This window comes from Gekko japonicus, unplaced genomic scaffold (genome assembly GCF_001447785.1).
Source record: "Gekko japonicus isolate JY-2015 unplaced genomic scaffold, Gekko_japonicus_V1.1 scaffold1126, whole genome shotgun sequence".
Taxonomy (NCBI): Eukaryota; Metazoa; Chordata; class Lepidosauria; order Squamata; family Gekkonidae; genus Gekko; species Gekko japonicus.
The window spans coordinates 487,618-511,329 of record NW_015167572.1 but is presented as its reverse complement, the minus strand read 5'-3'; the positions used below and the strand labels follow the sequence as shown (position 1 = coordinate 511,329).

Here is a 23,712-nt window from a genome sequence, read left to right as displayed (position 1 = left end):
GAGACTCTGAATGAAGGGCGGGGTATAAATCCAACTCTTTTTCTTAATAATAATAAAGTAAATAAATATTAATAAATTTCTTCACACCATTGTGGTGGTGCTCTGGGCCACCACTGGCCAGTGAATTGATGGTGGTCTGCTTGATCAGTTGTTATGCCTCCAGAAGACTCTGGCTGCTGGTAAGCAGGCAGCTTGCTCTGGAGCAGGCCCTTGACAAAAAGTCCTCACCTATACCACCATGAAGCAAGGTTGCTCCTGCTGCCCGCTCCACTGGGGGTGCTTCTACCAGCACATCTTTGGGTGCTAGAACAGTGTGGCAAGCTAAGACAATCCAGGCCAACAGTGCCAAGCAGGAGACCCTGCTAGGCTCCCCCACCTGCCCCCGTACCTAACAATACAGGAGTATTGAAAGGGATTGATCAAACTCTAGAACGTTTATCTGAGTGGTTTGAGTGGATGGATAACAAGTCGACATCCTTATGTCCAGCCAGCTGCACCTGGGCCCAGGGGGCGGAGGAGAAGGCCTTGTTCTCCAGAAGATCCTGGCTTTTCTAGTGATTCCACCATGGATGTCCCGTGGAGTTGCCCGCCAAGCAAAAGGAAATGCACTAAACATCAAAAAGCTTGTAGATCTGTAAAGGATTGTGACACTTCTAACAGTGAGACGCTTACTGGTGAGTCTTCCTCTGATGAGCATTGCACACATGTGTCAGGGATTTATTGGTCTAAGGGCGTCCATATTCCATATCTACCTCACTGGTTTCTCAGGCACAGGGAGGTAGAGGCCAACCCGGGTGCAGTCTGGGGTTCTGAGCAACCAGACACTAGAAGGGCTTCTGTGGCCTACAGTGATTTTGAGGACCCCCTGGGTACCTACCTTCCCCGTAAAATATGGGAGCACATCCAGCATATCCTGGATGGATATTACGTTGACATTTAAAAAAAAATTAAGCCAAAATGCAATGAGGGCAAATGCAGCCTTCGCCCTGACAGGAAGGGTCTCACAAAAGGGGCTACTGGTTGTTGGGTTATGGGGTGTACATGGGGGTAGTACAATCCATGTACTCTGAACGAAGTTGGCACCTGACTAAGCATATGTTAAATGTATTAAGGGCATGGGCCTTGGTCAGAGAATCTGCTGCAATTGAATATGATGAGGCCTTTAGAAAGCTGGCCTCCTACAGTGCAGTCTCCCACTGGGACCTGTTTAATGACAGACTTTGGGTCCTAAAGGTGAGGTCTCTTATGAGATACCGGTCTAACCTCGCTAGACCCAAGCCTGTGTTTAGACATGACACTCCCCGCTGGGTTTGCTGGGAGTATAACCAAGGAAAATCCAGCAAAGCCAAATGCAAGTTCGATCACAACTGTGACACTTGCTTCAGCCCCCATCCCAGGCCATCCTGCCTGTGCGGGCCATGCAGCCCTTTTGGGGGACTTGATCCTCTAAAAGTGATAGTGGTAAAAAGGAAGGAGGATCAAGTGCCTCCGCTGTTGCAGCCACTGGCTCCACCATACAGTCCTTGCAATGCCCCAAATTGGACCTGGCATACCTCACACCCCTATCTGTCTGCAAGCTCTCATGAACCTATTAGCCACCTATCCCAATAAGGCCACCATAAGGTTCCTCAGGGAGGGCTTTACCACAGATTTCCATATTCCTTTTACCAGCCCCCCGGGGTTTCCACCAACTGCGGCAACCTGCCCTCTGTTGTGGCTTGGAAATTCACAAAAAATGCGTGGCAGGCCGAGTTGCTGGCCCCTTTTTGTCCTCTCCCCTAACTAATTTTAGGGTTTCCCCCCTTTTGTCCTCTCCACTAACTAATTTGAGGGTTTCCCCACTGGGGACCATCCCTAGGAAGGCCCCTGGTGACTTTCACCTCATCCATCACCTATCATATCCAAAGGGCTCTTCCATTAATAATGCTATTCCCCCAGAGTCCTGCTCCATTAAATATGCCTCATTTGATAATGTGGTTTGTCTGATCCAGTCCTGCAGCTGCGGTGTGCTCATGGCCAAGTGTGATATCCAGTCCGTCTTCCAACTCTTGTCAGTCCACCAATGGGCTGCTTGGTTGCTTGTGCTGCCTTCGAAAACTTTAGCACCTTCCTTAAGAGCTGGACTGCATGCCTGAATATTACACACTATTTGAATGATTTGCTATTTGTGGACCCTGCTGAGACTGATAAGTGACCATCTCGCCTATCTGCATTTCAATGATCAGCATCTGAGCTGGGGGCCCAATCATACAGCTTACATATTTGGGCATTTTAGCTGATTCTGAATAGGGCATTTCTCACCTTCCTGATGATAAGCTTTCCGCCCTCAGGGCCTTATTAGGGAACGTCATGAGCAGCAAAAAGTGCATGCTTAGAGAGATGCAGCCTCTTCAGGCACCTCAACTTCATGTGCGGGGTTGTGGCCCCAGTACGTCCCTTCTGTGCATGGTCCTCCGCTGGTGTTTCCACCCTACCCCATCACATCAGGAACTCGCAGGGCATAAGGGGAAGCCTAAGCATATGGTGGCGTTTCCTGGCTAATTTTAACAATATTTTAATTTGGCAGTCCACCTTCTCACCTGATGAGCCTCTGCAGGTTCACTCTGATGCAGCAGGCAGCTGCAGCTTCGGAGTCTATTTTTCAGGCTGCTGGTGTGCTCAGTGCTGGCCCACGCATTGGACAAGCTTGAACATTCTTAGGGATCTTATCTTCCTTGAATTGTTTTCAATTCTGGTAGCTGTCACTATCTGGGCTGATAAACTCAGGGACGAATGCATCACCTTCTCGTGCAATAACCAGGCAGTTGTTAGCATTATTAATCATCAGCCTTCTCGCTCTGAGTGGGTTATGTGCCTCGTGCGTAGGTTTGTTTTGGCCTGTTTGAAGGAGAACATCTCCTTTTCAGCACGATGTGTTACAAGTGCCAGTAACAACACTGCAGATGCCTTGTCGCGATTTCAGGAAGGAAAGTTTCGAGTCTTGGTTCCTAATGCACAAAACCTGGACCCCTTCCCAGAGGAGCTCTGGATGCTTGGCAATGAGTAATTCTGCAAGGAGTATTTGGGTCCATCAGCACTTCTACTTGACGGTTTTACAAGCGCACTGTTTCTACATTCCTAGCTTTCCCCCCTCCCACAGGTCCACCTTGTACTTTCCTGCTACTTGGTACACTTCAGGGAGCGTGATCTTCGCCCAGAACCATGGGCATCCACTTGGCTACTGAATCTTCCTACAGTCAAGCCGTGGGTTTTAATGACCTTTGCAATTCTTTCCTAGCCCAATGGGCTATGGAAGGCTGTAAGAGGGCTTCTCCCTTGACCCAAGACTCACGGAGGCCCATTACAGTCCAGGTTCTCACTGGCCTTATCCACCTGCTGTCCACCAGCTGTTGGTCAGCCTTCAAGGCCATTCTCTTCAGGGTGACCTTCATTTTGGCATTTTTTGGGCTTTTCGTAGCAACGAACTGTTGACCCCCTCATGCCACGACCCTTCTGAGCAAGTGCTTTCCATTCAGGACGTTTTCATTTGAGCTCTGCATTATGCTGTATTGGTCAAAAACAGATCAATGGGGGCAAAGGGTTTCACTTGACTCTAGGCTCTGCTCCCGCGGACTACCTTGCCCCATGCTCTGCACAGTGAACTACTCCATCTGGCTGGCCATCTCAGGCATTTTTGTAATCCACACTGACGGGACCTGTCTCTTCAGATTCCAGTTTGCCAGCATCACGTGCAAATGCTCATTATCCACAGGTCTTCCTTCCTCTGACTATGGCAATCATTCTTTTTGTATTGATGCTGCCACAGCCACAGCTGATGTGGGGCTCCAGCCAGACAAGATCATGGCTGGTAGCTGCTGGCACTCTACATCTTATTGTTCCTATATTGGCCCTCAGCTCAGCCAGTCTTACTGACATGCGTTAATCTCAGTCCTGTCAGGTCAGCCTAAAGCGGTTTGGATCATCAGGCACAGTATCCACTGGGCAGAGAACTATGTGGCATCTTCGGGCTGGGGGGATGCACTAAGGCTCAGCAACTGGCTACACCTCACCTGGATAGGGCACAGGGGAATGAAGTACCACTCTCTGTTACCCACTATCTCATGCCAAGTCTTCCACAGAGGCCCACTGGACACCTTAATTATCCAGCTTGGCAAGAATGACCTTCCAGCTCAAAAGGGGGCTGTGTTGTTCCATTCCATCAGATCGTATCTCCAGATTCTTGCCTCTAGACTCCCGCACGTGACACTGCTGTGGTTGGAGCTACTGGAGTGGTGTGACTGGCAGGGTGCTTTTGCACCGGGCAGAGTTGCTTTGGCCAGAAGACTCACTGAATCACTATAGGGGGACTTATCAGGCATCTGGACATTCCCTTTGGACAAAATGCTCTTTTCATGGACAGTAGAGTTCACCTATCAGAATGGGGAATGGGCACATGGCTCCATAGTGTGTGGTACAGCTTGCTTTGTTAGCTATGGGGGTAGGTGCATTGACAGGAGTGAGGCAAGTCACCCCGCTCTTGTGGCGGTTTGGGCACTGAGATGGACTCTTTCAGGGGAGAGGCTGTGCCTGCATGCCTGGGGGGACTCCCTTAAGGGGTCTTGGGGTGGAGCCATTAAGTGGCATGCCCAGCTCAGAGCCTGTCAGCTGGCTCACACCACCAGGTAGCATGGGGGAACCACACAGTGTTTGGTGCCCACATGCCCCCCCCCCAGGCTTACCACTCCTTGATTCCCCCCCAGCAGGTGGACTGAGGGGGACAGGATTAATCAGGCAGCCTGCAGGTCACCCATCCCCATGTTGCACCAATGCTCTTTTGTATGTGTTCAATAAAAGCTGTGGCCAATTTATAATTTTTATTGTACTGATAAAATGTTGTTATCCACCCTGAGCCTGCTTGCAGGAAGGGTGGGCTATAAATATGAATGAATGAATGAATGAATGTATGAATGAATAAAGGAGTTTTGCACACCAGCTCCACTAGAACCTTGGGCCCGCAAATGTTCTAAAGTAACGAATAAATAAAAATGAAAAGGGCATGAAGGGAGGCTGTGAAAAGGGGAAGCTGGATATCAGCTCCTCTCTTTGCTCTCAGACTGGGGCCCTCGCATTGATGCAAGAGGCTGTCAGAGCAAGAAGGAAGTGGGAGTGATGTCAACCCAATTCCCCTTCATCACAGCAGCCTTCCATAGCATTTTGCCCACAAGGGCCCCCATGACTCTGAGCACCTGCTTTTTGGAGATATCAGAAGACAGTTGGGAGAAAGGAGAAGATGGAAAGATCTGCAACCATGAGGTGAGCATGGTTCACAGGAACCAACCAGTGTTCCCTCTAAGCTGAGTCAGTGTGAGCTAGCTCACAGTTTTTTAGCCTCTGGCTCACACATTTTTGTCTCCGCTCAGGAAGGATGGCTTCAGAGCAAACCAATTTATGCAATAGGCAAATCGCTCGCTCACAACTTTAATGGCAGTAGCTCACAAAGTAGAATTTTTGCTCACAAGACTCCACCGCTTAGAGGGAACATTGGAACCAACCCTTAGTTCTTAGAGGAATCTACACCAGTAACCTAGGAATCAGCCTCATCTTCCTTCTGCCTCTTGCACACACACTGATCTGCCTCCCTTTAATTTCTAAAGGCCCTGTGTTCTGGATGTCCCAGGCTAGCCTGATGTTGTCAGAGCTTGGAAGTTAAGCAAGGTCAGCCCCGGTTAGTATTTAGATAGGAGACCACCCAGGAATTTCAGGGTCACTACATAGACACAAGCAATGGCAAACCACCTCTGTTAGTCTCTTGCCCTATGGGTCCCCAGAAGTTGGCTGCGACTTGAGGGCACTTCACACACACAAGTTTCTGAAGAGCCTTCCCCAGTCTGAAGCAACATGATCAACATTTGAAATGTAAAGCAAATTCACTAAACAGCTTTCTTGAGGTGATGAATTCAAGAGGGCACTAGGGGATGGCCAGGTGTTCATAATTAATCGTACCACATCAGGCTGCACCAACTCAGAATGCATCATATACATTTTTAAAAATCTACTGACAGCTTCTATTTACTAGGAGACAGAAATACAGACTGCTAACAACAAGATATGAGACCACTGAAATCTTTGAAGGCTTAATAAAGGTCTAGAGAAACAGTATAATTATTTTTCTCTCTCTTGAGGAAGGTGAACTTTAAAAACAGAGGGAAAGAAAGGCTAGAAAAGTGTTCAAAACTTAAAGGTGTTTTTTTTAAAAAAAAGAAAGCAACCACGACAATAAACAACAGAAATACATTACAAAGCAGCATTCAGAAACTTGCATCAGGCACATCTGCTTTCTTTATAGAGGGGGTCACATGTGATCGCTGTAATATAAGCTAAGAAAGTGTGGATTTCAGCCATAACAACTTCTACTGTAGGAAAAGTAATTTTGCTAGGTTGTATCCTACCATAGTGCTCAGCTAAGGGAAGACTCCTATTTAGTGTGTGGGCCAAGAGTCAAAAAGTGACATACTGGTATCAGGTAAAGTGGCAAAACTCCTTTTTTCTCCCTGAAAAGTATATGTCTTTGTGATGATTTTAAGGTTTTTATGGTGTAATCAAGACTGTTGAAGCCAATACAAAGTTACATATTATCTGGTTACATTGAATAAAAATCAGATAAAAAGTGGATATGTTCTCATGCAGCTCACTGTGGCATATGAAAACGAATTTCTTCATGCCATGGCTCCTTGGAAAGGCAAAAGAATAAGCTTTAATTGTCTAATATACTTTAGGTGACTATCTGGATTAGATAAAGTGCCATATGCTGTAAACCTTATAAAATGTGGGGAAAACTGACCTTTTATTTGTTCCTCTGATCACAAAAACAGTAATAGCTAGAGGTATAATTAGTATTAGTTATTTGTAGAGGAATTTATTAGCTTTCCAACAGTACTTTAAACTTTGAAATTTGCCACCTGATTTACGAGTTATAGCTAACAATAGAAAAGGTAGGAAAAATTGGCTTTGGTCATCTTGATGACATAACAAGCTTAAGCTACCAATTAGAACAGGTTATCACATCAAAACATAATACACAGACATACATCTTTCAGAAAAAAAAACATCAAGAAGTTTTGCCACCTTACCCGATACTGACATCTGGCCTGGCCCATGGACTAACTGGTGCCAAGGCACATTCTGATCATGTAAGGAGCACTTTTCTGAAGAATACAATGAAATTTGAGCTATTGCTTCCTGACGATGGCTTTCCTGTGACTGAGATGTGAATATTATTCTGCTTAGCACATGAAGAAAACATCCAAAAGTAATGAGTGAACTGGCCAATAACCAACTTAGTTTGAGGAAGGGTCACTCAACTCAATAGATGAACAGGTAGTTTGCATGCAGAATGCCCCCGGTTCTCCGTGACATCACTTCCTCCATGACTGTGGTATGAACTGGCCAATAACCTACTTAGTTTGAGATAGATGAATATGTAGTTTGCATGCAGAATGCCCCAGGTTGTCCGTGACATCACTTCCTCCATGACTGTGAAAACCATGGATACAACAAATTTATCCTAGTCAAGAGTAGACAATACTGGGTGTTGGAAACCAACAGTCTGATTCTGCTCAAGTTCACAGACATACTTCTTCCTCCTCCTAATTAAGTTAGTCTATAATTTCAGGAAAGAGGAGAGCTGATGCATCCTACTTATTTGCTGTGAAAATATGAGCATATCACCATTTTTCAAGAAGCTTTTGCAGAAGAAAAACACAGCCAGTGAGAGAGGCTTCTTTCCTGCTTATACACAAGTTGAATTTTTCTATAACTTTTATAAAAGACTGTTGGGAGTTTATGTGCTATCAGGTTCAAAGTAAAAGCGACTAATCTCTGAGGAAACATTCTTGGCATTGTTGGGTGGGCTCCAAACCATAGCCACTTGGTCCTAAAATACTCTTGCTTATGGAAAAGCCCCTTTTTCATGGAATAAATCATCCTGTGAGCAGAAAAGTATCTTCTGCTTATGGAAGAAATCTTTTCAATTAGCGTAAAGGTGTCCTTGGAGCCAGCTTCATGTGTTGACCAGATTTTTCCACGGAACTGGGCAGTTACACAAACAGAAAACAGCAGAATTGTACAGGGCATAATTGCCTGGGGGTGGGAAATGTCCTGTCCCTTTAATAGAGGCTTAATGGGATGTTACTTATCCCCATGCCATGAAAAGCTTCAGCTGCCGGTTTCCACATATTAATCCTCTGTTAAAGGGATAGGACATTTTTTCTCTCCAGATCTGCTGGAAAACCTACTGGCTTGTAGCGTTTAAAAACATCCTAAAATAAATGAGTAAAACCAAAAATCATTCTGTGGTTTTATGTCTCTCATACAGAGAGAAACATCATGAAACACTTTTCATGCTTAAAAATTGGGTGGATCTTTAGCACCTTTGAAAAATGTACTGATTTTTAACCAATGACAGTATGTGTACAAATACTTACATGTTCACACTTTTCATAGGTGGCCAAGCTTGGAGGAGCATGACTAAGTGTTGAAATTCCTCATGTTTCTCACTTGAGTCCAAAAGCTGCAAGATGAGCGAATACCTCTTTTCTTCATTTTCAATATCTGTTATTTCTACCTAAGAAATTGGGGGATAAACAATGACCCATATTCAGTGTAGGATTCAGATTAATGAGCCAAGCGTGGTATAGTTTTACAGCAATAAATGTGGTATCTTTGTGGGATATTTCAGGTGCAAAACTGAGAGCCAGTTTGGTGTAGTGGTTAAGTGTGCGGACTCTAATCTGGGAGAACCATGTTTGATTCCCCACTCCTCCACTTGCACCTGGCTGGATGACCTTGGGCAAGCTGTAGCTCTGATAAGAGCTGTTCTTGAAAAAGAGCAGTTACTGTCAGAGCTCTCTCAGCCCCACCTACCTCACAGGGTGTCTGTTGTGGGGAGGGGAAGGGAAAGGAGTTTGTAAGCCGCTCTGAGACACCTTTGGGTAGTGAAGGGCGGGCTATAAATCCAATCTCTTCTCTTCTCTCTTCTCAAAACAATACAGAAACAGTCCAATTTTTTTCTGTGGGAAGCATTTATTCTGCCTCATCTCTAATTATGCATGTGGAACACAGGGAAAAACATTGATAATATGAAATTACTGGGAGTGATAGTTCCAAAACAACATTAAAGCCACGTAAGTAGATTAATGGATGATTGCAAATGATTCCTCCATTCCTTTAAATTCCCTAGACTTTGCTAAAATGATTTATATGCAGATTACTGTATATGCAATGAAACACTTGGATTATATCATTAAATCTTCGACATTTTATGTACCTATAGTCTGTCAATACAGAAACCCAAGAAAATATCATACAAACTGAAGTAGTACTTTAACTCTTAAAAACAAGCTCAAGTGAACTTCAATTTAAGCAAGATACTCTTGAGCAAAGTAGTTCTTTCAAACAGCAGCAGGGGGAAGAACAAATGATGAACCAGTTGCAAAAAGAAAAGAAAGGAGGGAAAAGTTGGCATATGAAAATAAAACTAACTAGCTGCAGAGTCTGGAAGAAAAAGCAGACACCTGAATATCAAAATTTTACACAGGAATAAAATCTAGCTTTTTACAAACTAAACATAGACTTTTCACTTTATTTACCTTTATTTCAATCAAGCTAGAATGGCCCTGGAAGGAAAAGCAATGAAAGAATCATCCAGTCTGAAATAGATGCTTAGTTGTGATCTTTCGTTAGTGTCAGAAACTGGCCAGGATGCAGAGGCCACTGGTTGAGAAATCTCAGCTATTCTTTTAAGACATGGATGTTTGAATGTGTATGACCAATGGTGGCATATAAGAACCTACAGGGTGCTTGTGAGGAAGGGAAAAGAAAAGAGGCAACTAACAGTAGTTTCCTGTAGTATAAGGTATTGTCTAATCCAACTGCCAGAGGCACTAGAGTCTGAGGCAGAGAGCTCTTTCCTATCACCTATCTGATATTTCAACTGGAGATAATGGGAACTGAACCCGTGCCCTTCTGTACACAAAGCAGATGCTCTGCCACGGAGGCACGACCCTTTCCCATTGCCCGATGAATACTGGAAGGTAAAAAGAAAATGCTGTTGACATGATTGTTCCTCTTCTTATGTGATAGTTTTCTTCTTTATAAGCACAAGTAAGTGTATTCAATATTTCATCTTTCTGAATCTAAACCCAACAGAGTGCAGGATGAATCTGTGTATCTTTCCTGGGGCCCTGGTTTTAAAGCCACAACAAGCGGGACTGAAGTGCCTGGGGATGGTATTTACACACCCCATCCCCACATCACGTGTTGCTGGTACTGCCCCTCCCCATCTCCCACCTACATCTGCACCATAAGGACTGCAATTGTGTATGGACTTATTTTTAGACATTTGGAAACCGTTTATAAAAACGTATGTGAAGATCTGTCACCACGGTTGTTATATTTTTGTCTCTATGTATATTTTCCCCCCCCCTTTAAAAATTAATGTAGCCTCTGGCTTTTAAGTCTCTCCCCCCCCCTGTTCTTTTTCTGTTTTTTTTTTTTTTAAGAAAGAGAGAAAAAAGAACTGCACTAGTGTAATGATAATCAGACCATAGAAGACCATAGAATCACAGAGTTGGGGAGGAAACTGAAGGGAAAAGTAGAAAGGGTCAAAACCATTGGGGAAGCTTGGAAACTATTTAAAACTACGATTCTAGAAGCTCAAAAAATATATATTCCGCAGGTTAGGAAAGGCACAAACAGGTATAAGAAAAAGCCTACATGGTTAACAAACAAAGTAATGGAAGTTGTAAAAGGTAAAAAGGATTCCTTTAAGCGGTGGAAAGCTAGTCACAGTGAGGCTGATAAAACGGAACACAGGCTATGGCAAATAAAATGCAAGTCTGTGGTCAGGCAGGCAAAAAGGGAATATGAGGAGCATATAGCAAAAAATGTAAAGACCAACAATAAAACTTTCTTCAAATACATTAGAAGCAGGAAACCAGCCAGGGAGGCAGTGGGGCCCTTGGATGACCAAGGGGTAAAAGGAGTACTGAAGGATGATAGGGAAATGGCTGAGAAGCTAAATGCATTTTTTGCCTCCGTCTTCACTGTGGAAGATGAGAGGTGCTTGCCCACTCCAGAGCCGCTGAGTTCGGGAGGGGTGTTGAAAGACCTGAGTCAGATTGAGGTGACGAGAGAGGAGGTCCTAAAACTGATAGACAACTTAAAAACTGATAAATCACCAGGCCCAGATGGCATACATCCAAGAGTTCTGAAAGAACTCAATTGTGAACTTGTGGATCTCCTGACAAAAATATGTAATCTCTCCTTAAAATCAGCCTCCATTCCTGAGGACTGGAAGGTAGCTAATGTCACTCCCATCTTTAAAAAGGGTTCCAGAGGAGATCCGGGAAATTACAGGCCAGTCAGTCTGACGTCGATACCGGGTAAATTGGTGGAAACCATTATTAAGGAAAGAATTAGTAGGCACATAGATGAACAAAACCTATTGAGGCAGACTCAACATGGGTTCTGTAAGGGAAGATCTTGTCTCACTAACCTGTTAATGTTCTTTGAGGGGGTGAACAAACATGTGGACAAGGGGGATCCAATAGATATTGTTTACCTTGACTTCCAGAAAGCTTTTGATAAAGTTCCTCATCAAAGGCTCCTAAGTAAGCTCAAAAATCATGGGATAAAAGGACAAGTCCTTTTATGGATCAAAAACTGGCTAATTAATAGAAAACAATGGCATGCGTGCCCACAGAGAGGGCTCTGAGTGCCACCTCTGGCACCCGTGCCATAGGTTCGCCACCACTGGCCTAAAGCATCCCTGACAAGTGTTTGTCCAGCCGCTGCTTAAAGACTGCCAGTGAGGGGGAGCTCACCATCTCCCTAGGCAGCTGATTCCACTGATGAACAACTCTTACTGTAACAAAGGTTTTCCTAATATCCTTCCTGCCCTTAATTTAAACCCATTATTGCAACTCCTATCCTCTGCCGCCAACAGGAACAACTCCCTGCCCTCCTTTAAGTGATAACCCTTGAAATACTTCAAGAGAATAATCCTGTCCCCCCTTAGTCTTCTCTTCTCCAGACTAAACATTCCCACGTCCGTCAGCCTTTCCTCATAGAGCTTGGTCTCCAGGCCCCCGATCATCCTTGTTGTTCTCCTCTGCACCTGCTCCATTCTGTCTAAATCCTTTTTGAAGTGAGGCCTCTAGAATTGCACACAATACTCCAGATGTGGTCTGACCAATGCAGTGTACAGCGGGACTATGACATCTTACGATTTGGATCGCATTAGCCTTTCTTGTTGCCACATCACACTGGGTGCTCATATTTAACTTTCAGTCCACCCCGTACTCCAAGATCTTCGTCACACACACTGCTACTCAGAAGTGTATCTCCAAGTTCTTGGTCACACACACTACTACTCAGAAGTGTATCCCCATTCAGTATACATGTTTCTCATTTTTGTTACCCAGATGTAGAACGTGGCACTTATCCTTGTTAAATTGCATCTTGTTCACATCTGCCCGCTTTTCCAGCGAGTTGAATTCTATATCTTCTGATGTGTTTGCTGCTCCTCCCAATTTAGTGTCATCTGCAAATTTAATGAGTAGCCCTTCCACACCCTCATCCAGACCATTTATAAAAATACTGAAAAGTACCGGGCCCAGAACCGAGCCCTGTGGTACCCCACTGGACACCTCCCTCCATTCAGATGAAATGCCACTGACAACTACTCTCCAGCCAGTTCCACCTAACTATCCTATAGTCCAATCCACAGTCCTTTAGTTCAACCAGCAGAACATCATGGGGACCCTTGTCAAGTAGGGGTAGTACCCTTGTAGCTTGGTGGCAACCCCTTCTCCTCCTAGCTATTTAACCAAGGCTTGTGGCTGAGTTTTTTGCTCTTAAAAGAGGTCCTGTTTGTTGGAAAAGAAGGCCTAGGCATTGTCTCAAGCCTCAGCCTCCAAGGGGGGGGGGATATTTGCAAACAAATCAGTGATTCAGACAATCAGATTGCGGGTTTTCTTCCTGCTTACTCTCCTGTCACTGTCCTTTGAAACAGACAGACAGATCTCAGGGAAATTACCTCTCTTCCTTCTGTGCTCTCTCTCTCACACTCCACACCTCTCTTCTCTCACACGCATGCATGATGGAGGCTGGATGCCTCTTTGCATCCAGACCCATCCAGGGTAGTTTAGGTTAGTTCTGTCTCTATCTCTTAAGCTTCACTATCTAGAATGTAGTTCCTAAATAAAAGAACTATTATTAGTCTTGAAGCTGAAAAAGCGGCTCCGTGTAACTTTGCAATTCTGCCAGCACACTGAAAACAAAGTTTTACTGCGTGTAGCCAAGGTGCACTCTGCTGAGAAGGGATACTGGACTAACTAACCAGTTACTACCAATACTGTTAAATGGCTAAAAGGTGGTGGTAGAAGAATGCTGGAGCTGAGCATTCCCATTATGAAGACCTCCCCCTGGACTTTTACACTATTTCTGTGCTTTCAGTCAAAGCAAAGGAGATTTTTCAGATAGAGCATGGCATTGCTTAGAAACTCATAAATAAAGCTGGGTCATGCTGTGTGCAGCTGTGAGGAAAATCCCAGTGTGGAAATAGCCCTGATCATCTGTAGCAACTACTCTTGTAAAGAAGAATTATATGCAGAAAAAGGTACTATATGCAGCTTATGTAAAGGGAGAAGATTCCGTGAAGATTCCAGACCAAAAAAAAAAAATCTACTCATCAGTTCACAATCTCTGTGTGTAGAATTTTTAAAAAGTTTTCAAAGGTGATTTCATCAGCTTTTTGGGGGGAACACACCAAACTAATTCAGACATAATACTGCTGTGGCCTAAGAACAGCTGAAATCAAGCACTCTACTTAGACAAGATTACTAGAAGTTGAGGTAAATTATGCACATATTTACAATGTCATACAAACACCTCTATTCCTACCAAGCTTTAGAACAAAGGGGAATTTATTCAGGTCTTAGCAAAAATCCATGTTAATAGAGTCAGCACCATGTAAAAGTAAGTATGGCACAAATATTCGGAGGTCCTTGACTGTACTGCGAATTTGAATTAATACAGTATTAAGATCAGACTGGCAAAGAAGTCATTTGAGAGTAGCCCCTTATTGTGACAATGCATTCTCAGTCACAGATACACTCCAGTAAAATATGCTGCATTTGTATTTATTCACACCAGAAGGGCTCTCAGAAGGAACTCAAATTAAATATATGCTTTATTTTAAGATAGTGTGCCTCAGTGACATGAAAAATGTGACCGGAATTAAATCTCCCCAGATTCGATTGCTCTTAGGTTTCCAGTTGTGGTTTTATTGAGCTATGGAGGCAATTGTGATGCACGCGTTGAGCATGGAATTCAGCTATGCCATTATAAACACATAAACACGTACAGACACTCTTTGATCCAAAGGAGATACGTTTCAATTGGAAAAACTTGGCAAATTGTTATTCCAAGTTTTCGGAATGAAAACTAGCATAGGGAAATTCCTATTTAGTATCCTGGGTAAGTAGAAAACCTGTAGGACAGAATTTAAATCATGATCGTTCCACGCTTTATGATTTCAGCATCTGCAGTAGGCACAGTGACAGTCTTTGTTCATTACATGGAATTGCATTACATTACATTTAGTGTCTAGTTCAGCACTTGCAACACTTCAGCACACCAATGTGGCACTGGAAAGCATAGCATTGAAGGTACAGTTAGCAAAGGTGAATATTCAGAAGGTATCTGAGCACTGTGTTTTTATTTATCTATGGCATCCAGCCTGTTAAGGCTGTAATATAAAATTGGACGTTTAATAGAAAAATCAGCACAGTGAAGATGTTTGTAATTAGAATTGCTGCTGGAAATTTGTTGATTAAATCAGCACAAATATCAGCAACTCAACAATAGTAAAATTTCTCACTTTCTACAGGTTTTATACATTTTAGTCAGTCCAAATTTTCTGCAGAGGTCTATAATCTGCAAACAATAGGAAAAATGTGTGGGAACAAAGAATCAGAAAATTCTCTAAGTCACCAGGAACAAGATGATTACCGACTATTATTGATAACACTCTTCAACTAATCTCAGCCATTTAAAGGGTTGCAGAATATTCTGAAAATACCAGTATTCTAGATATGAAAATACCATTACTATTATAACATTTTTTAAAAAAATCACCACCTGAGCACCATTTTTCTTTTACTGAAGATTCCTCTCTGCTAGGGTATGCTGTGCTAGTATGGGGACTGGTGGCACTGAAGATCAAAAGATTTTCCAGTAAGCATCTATTCCCACTCTTACACTTTACCCTCGAGTCTCTAACCCAGTTCACACAGTAGCCCCATGCGAATACAGGGGATAGGGAGAGTGGGAGGGAGTGTGCGCAATTCACCCCATGCCTCTGTGTAAGTGCCTGATCATCTGCAGGGGTGACTGCATGGCACAAGTTGCCTTGCGTACTCTCCTGGCTGTGGAGCTTCATTAATCATGGAGAGGAAGAGTTTGAGTGGCACTTCTTCCATGTCTGCAGGGGCAATTGTATGGGGTGGGGCATGTGCGCTCACTCCCACTCTCCCTACCCCCACAGTGACTGTGAGGGGTTGTTGTGTACACCAGGTTTCTGTGGTGAAGATGTTTGTAATTAGAATTGCTGCTGGAAATTTGTTGATTAAATCAGCACAAATATCAGCAACTCAACAATAGTAAAATTTCTCACTTTCTACAGGTTTTATACATTTATTTTAATCAGTCCAGATTTTCTGCAGAGTTCTATAATCTGAAAACAATAGGAAAAATGTGTGGGAACAAAGAATCAGAAAATTCTCTAAGTCACCAGGAACAAGATGATTACCTATTATTGATGACACTCTTCAACTAATCTCAGCCATTTAAAGGGTTGCAGAATATTCTGAAAATACCAGTATTCTAGATATGAAAATACCATTACTATTATAACATTTTTTTTTTTGAAAATCACCACCTGAGCACCATTTTTCTTTTACTGAAGATTCCTCTCTGCTAGGGTATGCTGTGCTAGTATGGGGACTGGTGGCACTGAAGATCAAAAGATTTTCCAGTAAGCATCTATTCCCACTCTTACACTTTACCCTCGAGTCTCTAACCCAGTTCACACAGTAGCCCCATGCGAATACAGGGGATAGGGAGAGTGGGAGGGAGTGTGCGCAATTCACCCCATGCCTCTGTGTAAGTGCCTGATCATCTGCAGGGGTGACTGCATGGCACAAGTTGCCTTGCGTACTCTCCTGGCTGTGGAGCTTCATTAATCATGGAGAGGAAGAGTTTGAGTGGCACTTCTTCCATGTCTGCAGGGGCAATTGTATGGGGTGGGGAATGTGCACTCACTCCCACTCTCCCTACCCCCACACCTTCAGTGACTGTGAAGGGTTGTTGTGTACACCAGGTTTCTGTGGGAGAAGGATGAACTCCTATGAACTGATGGGACATACAGATGCCTCTTTGTATTGCCCTCCCGTAGTGCAAAGATCAGCTTGAAGAAGGTAGGCCATTTGCATTAGGAAGAAAGAACAGGGGAAAGGGTTGAATTCATCCCCTCAATCTGCATTGCAGCCCTGGTACTAAGAAAGGATGCAAATGTATGTCTTAAAGCAAAATCTATCACTGACTCACACTGGCATATTTTAAACAAATGGATTGGCATCTGTTAGAGATGCCACAGGCACACATCATCCTGAGCTAGAGATGGGTTTGGACTTGACTGTCCTCTTGGTGCTATGATTTATTTATTTACTTCATTCATTCATTTACCGTACTTCATACTAGCAGCTTCTTTGAACAACTGACAATAATGAATGGATGACCTTTGGGTTTCATGACAGATATGAGGAGTGACTGAGGGTAATATATGAGAGCGCTTTGCTGTGGACCTTAGATCAGACACTGGAACGGGATCTTTGATACATTTGGAGAATATGGAGGGTGAACTATGTTGGAAGCCACTTTGAGGCCCCTTTATTTTCAGGTGGGGGATTGGAAACAATGCTCCCTCTATGTGAAATCTTGCGAGCAAAAATTCTACTTTGTGAGCTACTGGCATTAAAGTTGTGAGTGAGTGATTTGGCTGCTGCATAAATTAGTTTGCTCTTCTCAGGAAGAGCTTGAGGCTAAAAAACTATGAGCTAGCTCACACTAGCTCAGTTTAGAAGGAACACTGACACGTGACATCGGAATGCAACCTGAACTATCACTTTTCCTGTCCCCACTTCAGGATAATACTAAGAGCCATCCACATCTTCCAATTTACCATTTACTATTGGAAGGGCCCAAGGATGCTCATTACTGAACAGGATCTTTTAACAAGTTCCTTGCTTTCTTCAAGTGTATTCTAGATTATTTACCTCTTTTCTTCCCTCTATGATTAATTAATTCATATAAATCCACTTTTCTGCCCAAAAGGAACCCCGGTGGACTTACAACATTTCCCTGCCTCCATTTAATCCTCACAACAACCCCATGAAGTAGGTCAGGCTGACGGTGTGTGACTTGTCCAAGGTCATCCAGTGAGTTTCCATGGAACAGCGGGGATTCAAACCTGATTCTCCCAGATTCTAATCCAACACTTTAACCACTGTATTTCTATTTTAATATGAGATACAGGGACCATGGCCCAGTATTCAGTAGATAACTATTATAAAACAATTCATTTTGTATTTTATTTGTAAGGTTGAAAATGTCAGCAACCAACTAGCATTAACTGTTCTAATGTGGTTTTACGTGACAGTTATCATATGGCTTGTAGAAAGATTTCATAGAAAATGGTAACTCAAAAATAAAAGATGAAAAGAGACAGCATTAAATCTGCTAAACTGAAAACAATAGAGAATATTTAATCCTTAGAATTAACCTCACAGGCTGCCCTATAAAGGCAAGGGTGAAATTAGCCACAAGCTCCACGTAAGAGAACTGTACCAGAGTGAAATCAAAACAATGCACCACACACTAAAGCCATTGAGATCAAGCTTAAAACAATTTTTTTTTTTTAAAAAAAAAGAACAGGTGGGGGGGGGGGGGGGACACACCTCTGACTTTAAACTTAATTATTTATATTTTTGTGTTTTCAAGAAGGTGCTTTTAATTATCACTCATTTGTTTTTAAAGCAGCATTTTAATAACTTTTTTAACATTCTTTTTTTTGCCCCATCTTGGCATTCCTTTTTAATAGTACTTGTCCTTCCCCCCTTTGGCATCTAAAGGGACACTGTGATGGATGTGGATTCTATTGCAATGTTCAATTACCAGAAAGTGTGTAAACGCCACCTTTGGTGTACCTAAATAATCCTCTTGGTCAGGCTTTGCATACATCAAAGTGGGACTTAATATTTAATTATGCTTTGGGTGCTATAAGTTAGTGGTCCCACAAATCAATGTACTTGGCTGGGAAACAAGCCAGCTTGTGCAAAATTAAAGATGTGCTTTATGCCACCTATCTCATAGTTGGAAGCACAGCTATTTCCAGTTCTCTAATGATGAGTTAACAAAATTAAAAATTCAGATGTTCTCATTTTTCAAAGGCATGAGAGATCCTAATTCGCATTCTGGTGGCACCCCACTGGGGAACCTATGGCCAGCGGGCAGGGGGGGGGAGAGGGGTGTAGTGACACAGAGGGTGAGATGTGTTGTTTTAAATTCTCTTATCTAAGTTCTCCAGGTTCTATAATTTTCTAGTTAACTGGAGCATTAAAAATGTGCCTCTGAAGTACTAGCATTTTCCTTAAAAGGACAAAGCATGCAAATTTTGCATTTTTCTTTTTAAAAAACGTACAGCCGAATATTTTTTACTTTAGTATGCCTGGGTAGGTATAATGGGAAATTTTTATGTTGCCATATCTGGGCACTTTTAGATTGCATCTTTCTGGCTGTTTGGTTTGCTGTGTTAAGCACATAGTGGGGAATAGCATTCCTGGCAAAGGTGAAAGTGAATCAGAGCGAGCTAAAAGTGGGGCATTTTCAGTTTTGATAGCTTCAGAAACTGCACTTTGTTGTATGTGCAAGTATGTTCCCCTTTTAGTCTTTTTTTGGGAGGAGGGGTTGTTTCAAAACAAGGTAAAACTCATGAAGCACGGTCCTCATTCTGAATCCACTTTGCCCTCAGTGATATCACTATACACCCAAATCTAAATGATTGCATAGTGAGAGCACATCATCGTACCTACTCTGGGTGGTGGTGATGGCAGCAAAGCAAGCTCACGTTTCTGCCACTATTGGATCTGCGCAATGCCATCTTGCATAGGGCAAACAGGACAAACCCTATGCCAGAGGATAAATGGACACAAATCTGACATCAGGAATCACACGACCGAGAAACCTGTAGAACACTTCAACCTTCCAGGACATTCAATGGGTGACCTCAAAGTAGACGTTTTATTACAAAGGAACTTCAGGAACAGAATGGAAAGGGAAATTGCTAAATTGCAAGTTATTAAAACACTTGGAACAAAGACTTCCCCAGGACTCAACAGGGTATTGTTTTCTTATCTCATTATATATGCTGAACTCATTTAGTCCTCTGTATTTTAGTATATTTCTTTTTTTTTGAATGGTATATTGGAATGGTGAATGAAATGCAATGAATACTGGAGTGCATTTCTCTGACATAGCACTGCACCCCACCTCTGGGAAAAGGATGTCATTAATTAACTTCATGCTTAAGACGAAACAAATGGTGCGTAACAATAGAATCAGTTTATTACCACTTGACAATTAAAAAGGATACTTTTACACATCTATCTCCTATTTTGACATATTTATTGCCTCACTGTTTCTCCCCCAAATTAAATCCAAACAAATGGTGACTATATGAACTTAGCTTATTATTGCTGTTTAGTCTTTGTATATGTCAAAACATCTTCATTAAGTTGTATGTTTACTGTTCACCTATGTAGAGGCATCTGCCTATATAGACATCTGCCTGTTAGCTTCTTGTTAGCTTCCATTGCAATGCATCAGAGGAAGTGTGCGTGCACACAAAATCTCATACCTTGAATAAACCTTTGTTGGTCTTAAAGGTGCCACTGGACTCAAAATCTGTTCTGCTACTTCAGACCAACACGGCTGCCCACCTGGATCTATCTTTAATGTAAGTTTTTTTTTAATCCAGTTATTACTTGTAGTAGTTAAAGGAACGGTTTGGTTTTTGATTCTAAAATAGTGGACACTGCGACATGATATTGCCTACCTGAGTCTGAGGCCAACAGGCTTTGAGTACAGCTTGAGTTCTGAAGAGCACAAGCAGCTTGTTGTCTTCATCTCTAAGGTGAAAGGCTTGCTCCAAAATCTGCAGCACTTGAATGCGAGGCTTCACTGGCAAGGCATCATCCCCACAGAAAGGTCTAAGCCAGTCTAAGAGATCATCAGAAGAAACTAGATTCTCCCTGTAATCAAATTGTCCAAGTTAAGTTAGTTAAACATTGGGTTTCAGTCCACCCTAAAACAGTTCTCAACAAAACATCCAAGTGTTCTACAAATAAGAATCTAGTATATCTTGTATTACATCCTACACTCACCCAAAATGAAGGGCCAACCCCTGAACTCCTACGTCGGTGAGGCAGTGGGTCAGAAGATCACTGCTGCGAGATCTAATAGTAGTAGCAGCACCACCCCGCCCCAGCTGTCTTCAGAGATTGTCTATCAGGGCGACCAATACCCTTTTCGGCCCATGGTCAGGGTGGAAGCCAGAATGGAATGGGTCCAACACCAATGTCTCATCCAGGTAATCCTAGAGCTGTTCAGCTACTGCCCTCTCAATTACCTTACCCAGAAATGATAAATTCGAAATTGGGAGGTAATTGGAAGGATCAGAAAGATCCAGAATTGTGTTTTGTTTTTTTTTAAAAGCAGTACCACCACGGCCTCCTTGAGGTCCTTCGAATAAACCTGTTTCCATGGATTAGTTGACAATATCCATCAACAGGCCCTGTGTCTTTTCATTGCCGGCCTTTACCAGCCACGAGGGACAAGGGGTCAAGGAGGCACATGGTTGGTTTAACAGCACCCAGGATTCTGTCCAGCAAAGAAGAGTAGGCTGAAGGTGTTGGAAAGCAGAATCCAAAGACCGCCAACAGGCTGCCAGTTCACATACTGTATCAACATTGGCTGGTAGGTTGTGGTGGAGTGACAAGACTAAACTTGAGGAAAAGAAAAAAACCCTGTCCTTTACTACTTCCAAATAACTAAATATAAATGTGCAAGAAGTCCTCATATTTACTGATAATACTTCAAAATGGAACAGATTTTTTCCAAAAGAAAAGAAGCTCTCAGTAGAACGTGATTTATATTATTATAACTAATGTTGCTATACTGATCCTAAACAAGTTGGATGGGAACATAATCTCAGTCAGAAAACACCAATTCAATCTGTCTGGAAGTGCTGAAATAATACAAGGTGACAGCTTTAAGTAATCATTTTGTGTGACGACTTCAGAATTTATTTATTTTACATTTCATCTCTCAGAGAACTGGTACTAAATTAGAAATGGTGCTTCTGAGTGAATATATTCAGAATGTAAAACAAAAGTTTAAAACATAGAACTGTTGAAGCCCAACTTCAAAAGTTAGGTAAATTCATTTTACAAATTTTCCAGGACAGTTTATATTTAGTTGCCTCAAGAACCAAAGCATTTGGAGGTTCATGAAATACAGACCTCTAATCTAGTCTATGGCGATACTGTTATTTCAGGGTAGATACAATTGTCATTTCACTCCACATTTATGTCTTGGAACATTGTTGCCAATATGGGTGTTGAAATCTCCCAAAAACATAATCTTTGCCTTGGGGAATTTAATCTCAGACTCTAGGAGATAATCTTCCAAGTCACTCAACAATATTAGGAATCAGTGAACCAAGTTATAGAGTTATCACAGAAATGAATAGTGTACTATAGAAAATCTCCTCGCTGTCTGAATACAAAATAGTACCAAATCTGATTTTTGGCCAAATGAAGTGAGACTTTTGGTCTAGCTCAATAACTAGACATTTTTGAATACATATATCTATCGGCGGAGCCAACTAAAAGGCATCAGTCTTGAAGTAAGTGTGGTGCTTTACAGTCCTTGAAGAAATTCACAGCATGAACAGAGATCTTGTACAGTACAGTACGTGCCAGGGTGCATACACAAGTCATAGTATTAAATGCTGTCAACTGATCATGTTCCCCCCTCCCCTGCTTGGTCTCAGCATTTCCAGAAATGATGCCCAAAGGCTCTTACCCGTTCTCAGCACTTGTGTGGACAGCAGAAACAATGCCTTCTAGTACCTGGAGAGGATCTTTTTTGATAGGGAATTCGCCATGACCACCGCTGTCAATGCAACAACAAAACAAAAAAATAACAAGCTCACAGAACTCACTCAGGAATATTTCAGAATACTTACAGGGATATAATTCTTTGCTTTATGAAACACTTAATCACTGCGAACTACACATGTCTCTACTTGAATTGTATATGTTATCATTCTTTCACTATAAGGTGAAAAAGTAACTAGAAAGCAAAATTTCAAGACCTTCTCTCCCAAATTATACCAAAAGAAAAGAGACATGGATAAGTTGTAAACGGACTTTTACTGTATCTGCTTGAAGTATAAACAGTTGCATTTATCAGTATTAAGAACCCAACACTCATGCTTATTTGGTGCACCAAACACAAAAGGAGAGTTAAACTCTACCTAATATTAACTCCTCTGCAACCCTTTGCAAGGTGCTCATGTGAAGTGGAAAACATTCCAGTAGAGAGAAGGTGTGACAAGATAGTTTATGACTCTTTGAAAGAAATGGACTACATGTCAGCTGTCTTCTCACTCCCTCACATGCCCATGAGTGGAGACAGCGTAACAATTTTAAAACAATGTTATTGTACTATCATTTAAACAAACATATCTACCTAAAGTAGGATATCTAGAAATCCTAGAAATGAAAAGTGAGTAGGGTTAGTTAATTAAACTGAAAAGGACTCTTTGTAAATGTAGTTAAACTGGTTTTGAAGGGACGAACAGTTAGTATTAGGTAGCATTAACTATGCACAGGAACTTAACAGAATTAAGAGTGATTCGTGAAGAGATGGAAATTTAAACAGTGTCTTGACCAGTGTTCTAACACTGTCATAATAATTCACAGCCGAGTATGGCTGTAAGACTGGCTGCTCCACCTCAAAATTTATATCATCGAACTAAAAAGGGGTAGAGAACAAAAGGACAATCAAGATGGTCAACGAGTTGGAGAACCTTCTCTATGAAGCCAGCAAATGCATTTGTGCATTTTCTCTTAGAAAAACAGGTTAAGACAGAACGTGACACAGATTAAGTGTAAACAAGTTAAGGTAATTTTCTCTCACTCTTCTGTCACATTAGAACTTGGAGCCAGTAGTGTTAGTGGTGTAGTAATGGAAAAAACAATAAAATATTTATTAAAAAAAGAAAAAAAGAACTTGGAGCCAGCCAACAGAATTGACCAAGAATAGATTGAGGGCAGGCAAACAAAAATGCCTTCCTAGTATGCACAATTAAATTAAGGAATTCGCCACCAACAAGATGAGATGATGGCCACTAGCTCAGATGACTTTGAAAAGGAATTACAGAAATTCAGAGATCAGAAATCTGTCCTGGCTAATAGCTGTTGAGAGGCCCAGATTTGACCTCCATGCTACTTCCCAGTTGCTGCAGAACAAGTGGGAAGAATTATGTGG

The 23,712-nt window shown here is 42.3% G+C and overlaps 1 protein-coding gene across 1 annotated transcript in view; it reads right to left on the bottom strand.

Annotated features, from left to right (window-relative positions):
* The window catches only part of NBAS (neuroblastoma amplified sequence), a 275,647-nt gene that overhangs the window by 30,215 nt on the left and 221,720 nt on the right, over positions 1-23,712 (bottom strand). Inside the window, exons 47-49 of the mRNA XM_015413856.1 lie at positions 22,243-22,332; positions 20,213-20,408; positions 8,463-8,602 (exon numbers count right to left, since the gene is read on the bottom strand). Coding sequence (XP_015269342.1) covers positions 8,463-8,602; positions 20,213-20,408; positions 22,243-22,332 — 426 coding nt within the window. The remainder of the gene's footprint in view (positions 1-8,462; positions 8,603-20,212; positions 20,409-22,242; positions 22,333-23,712) is intronic.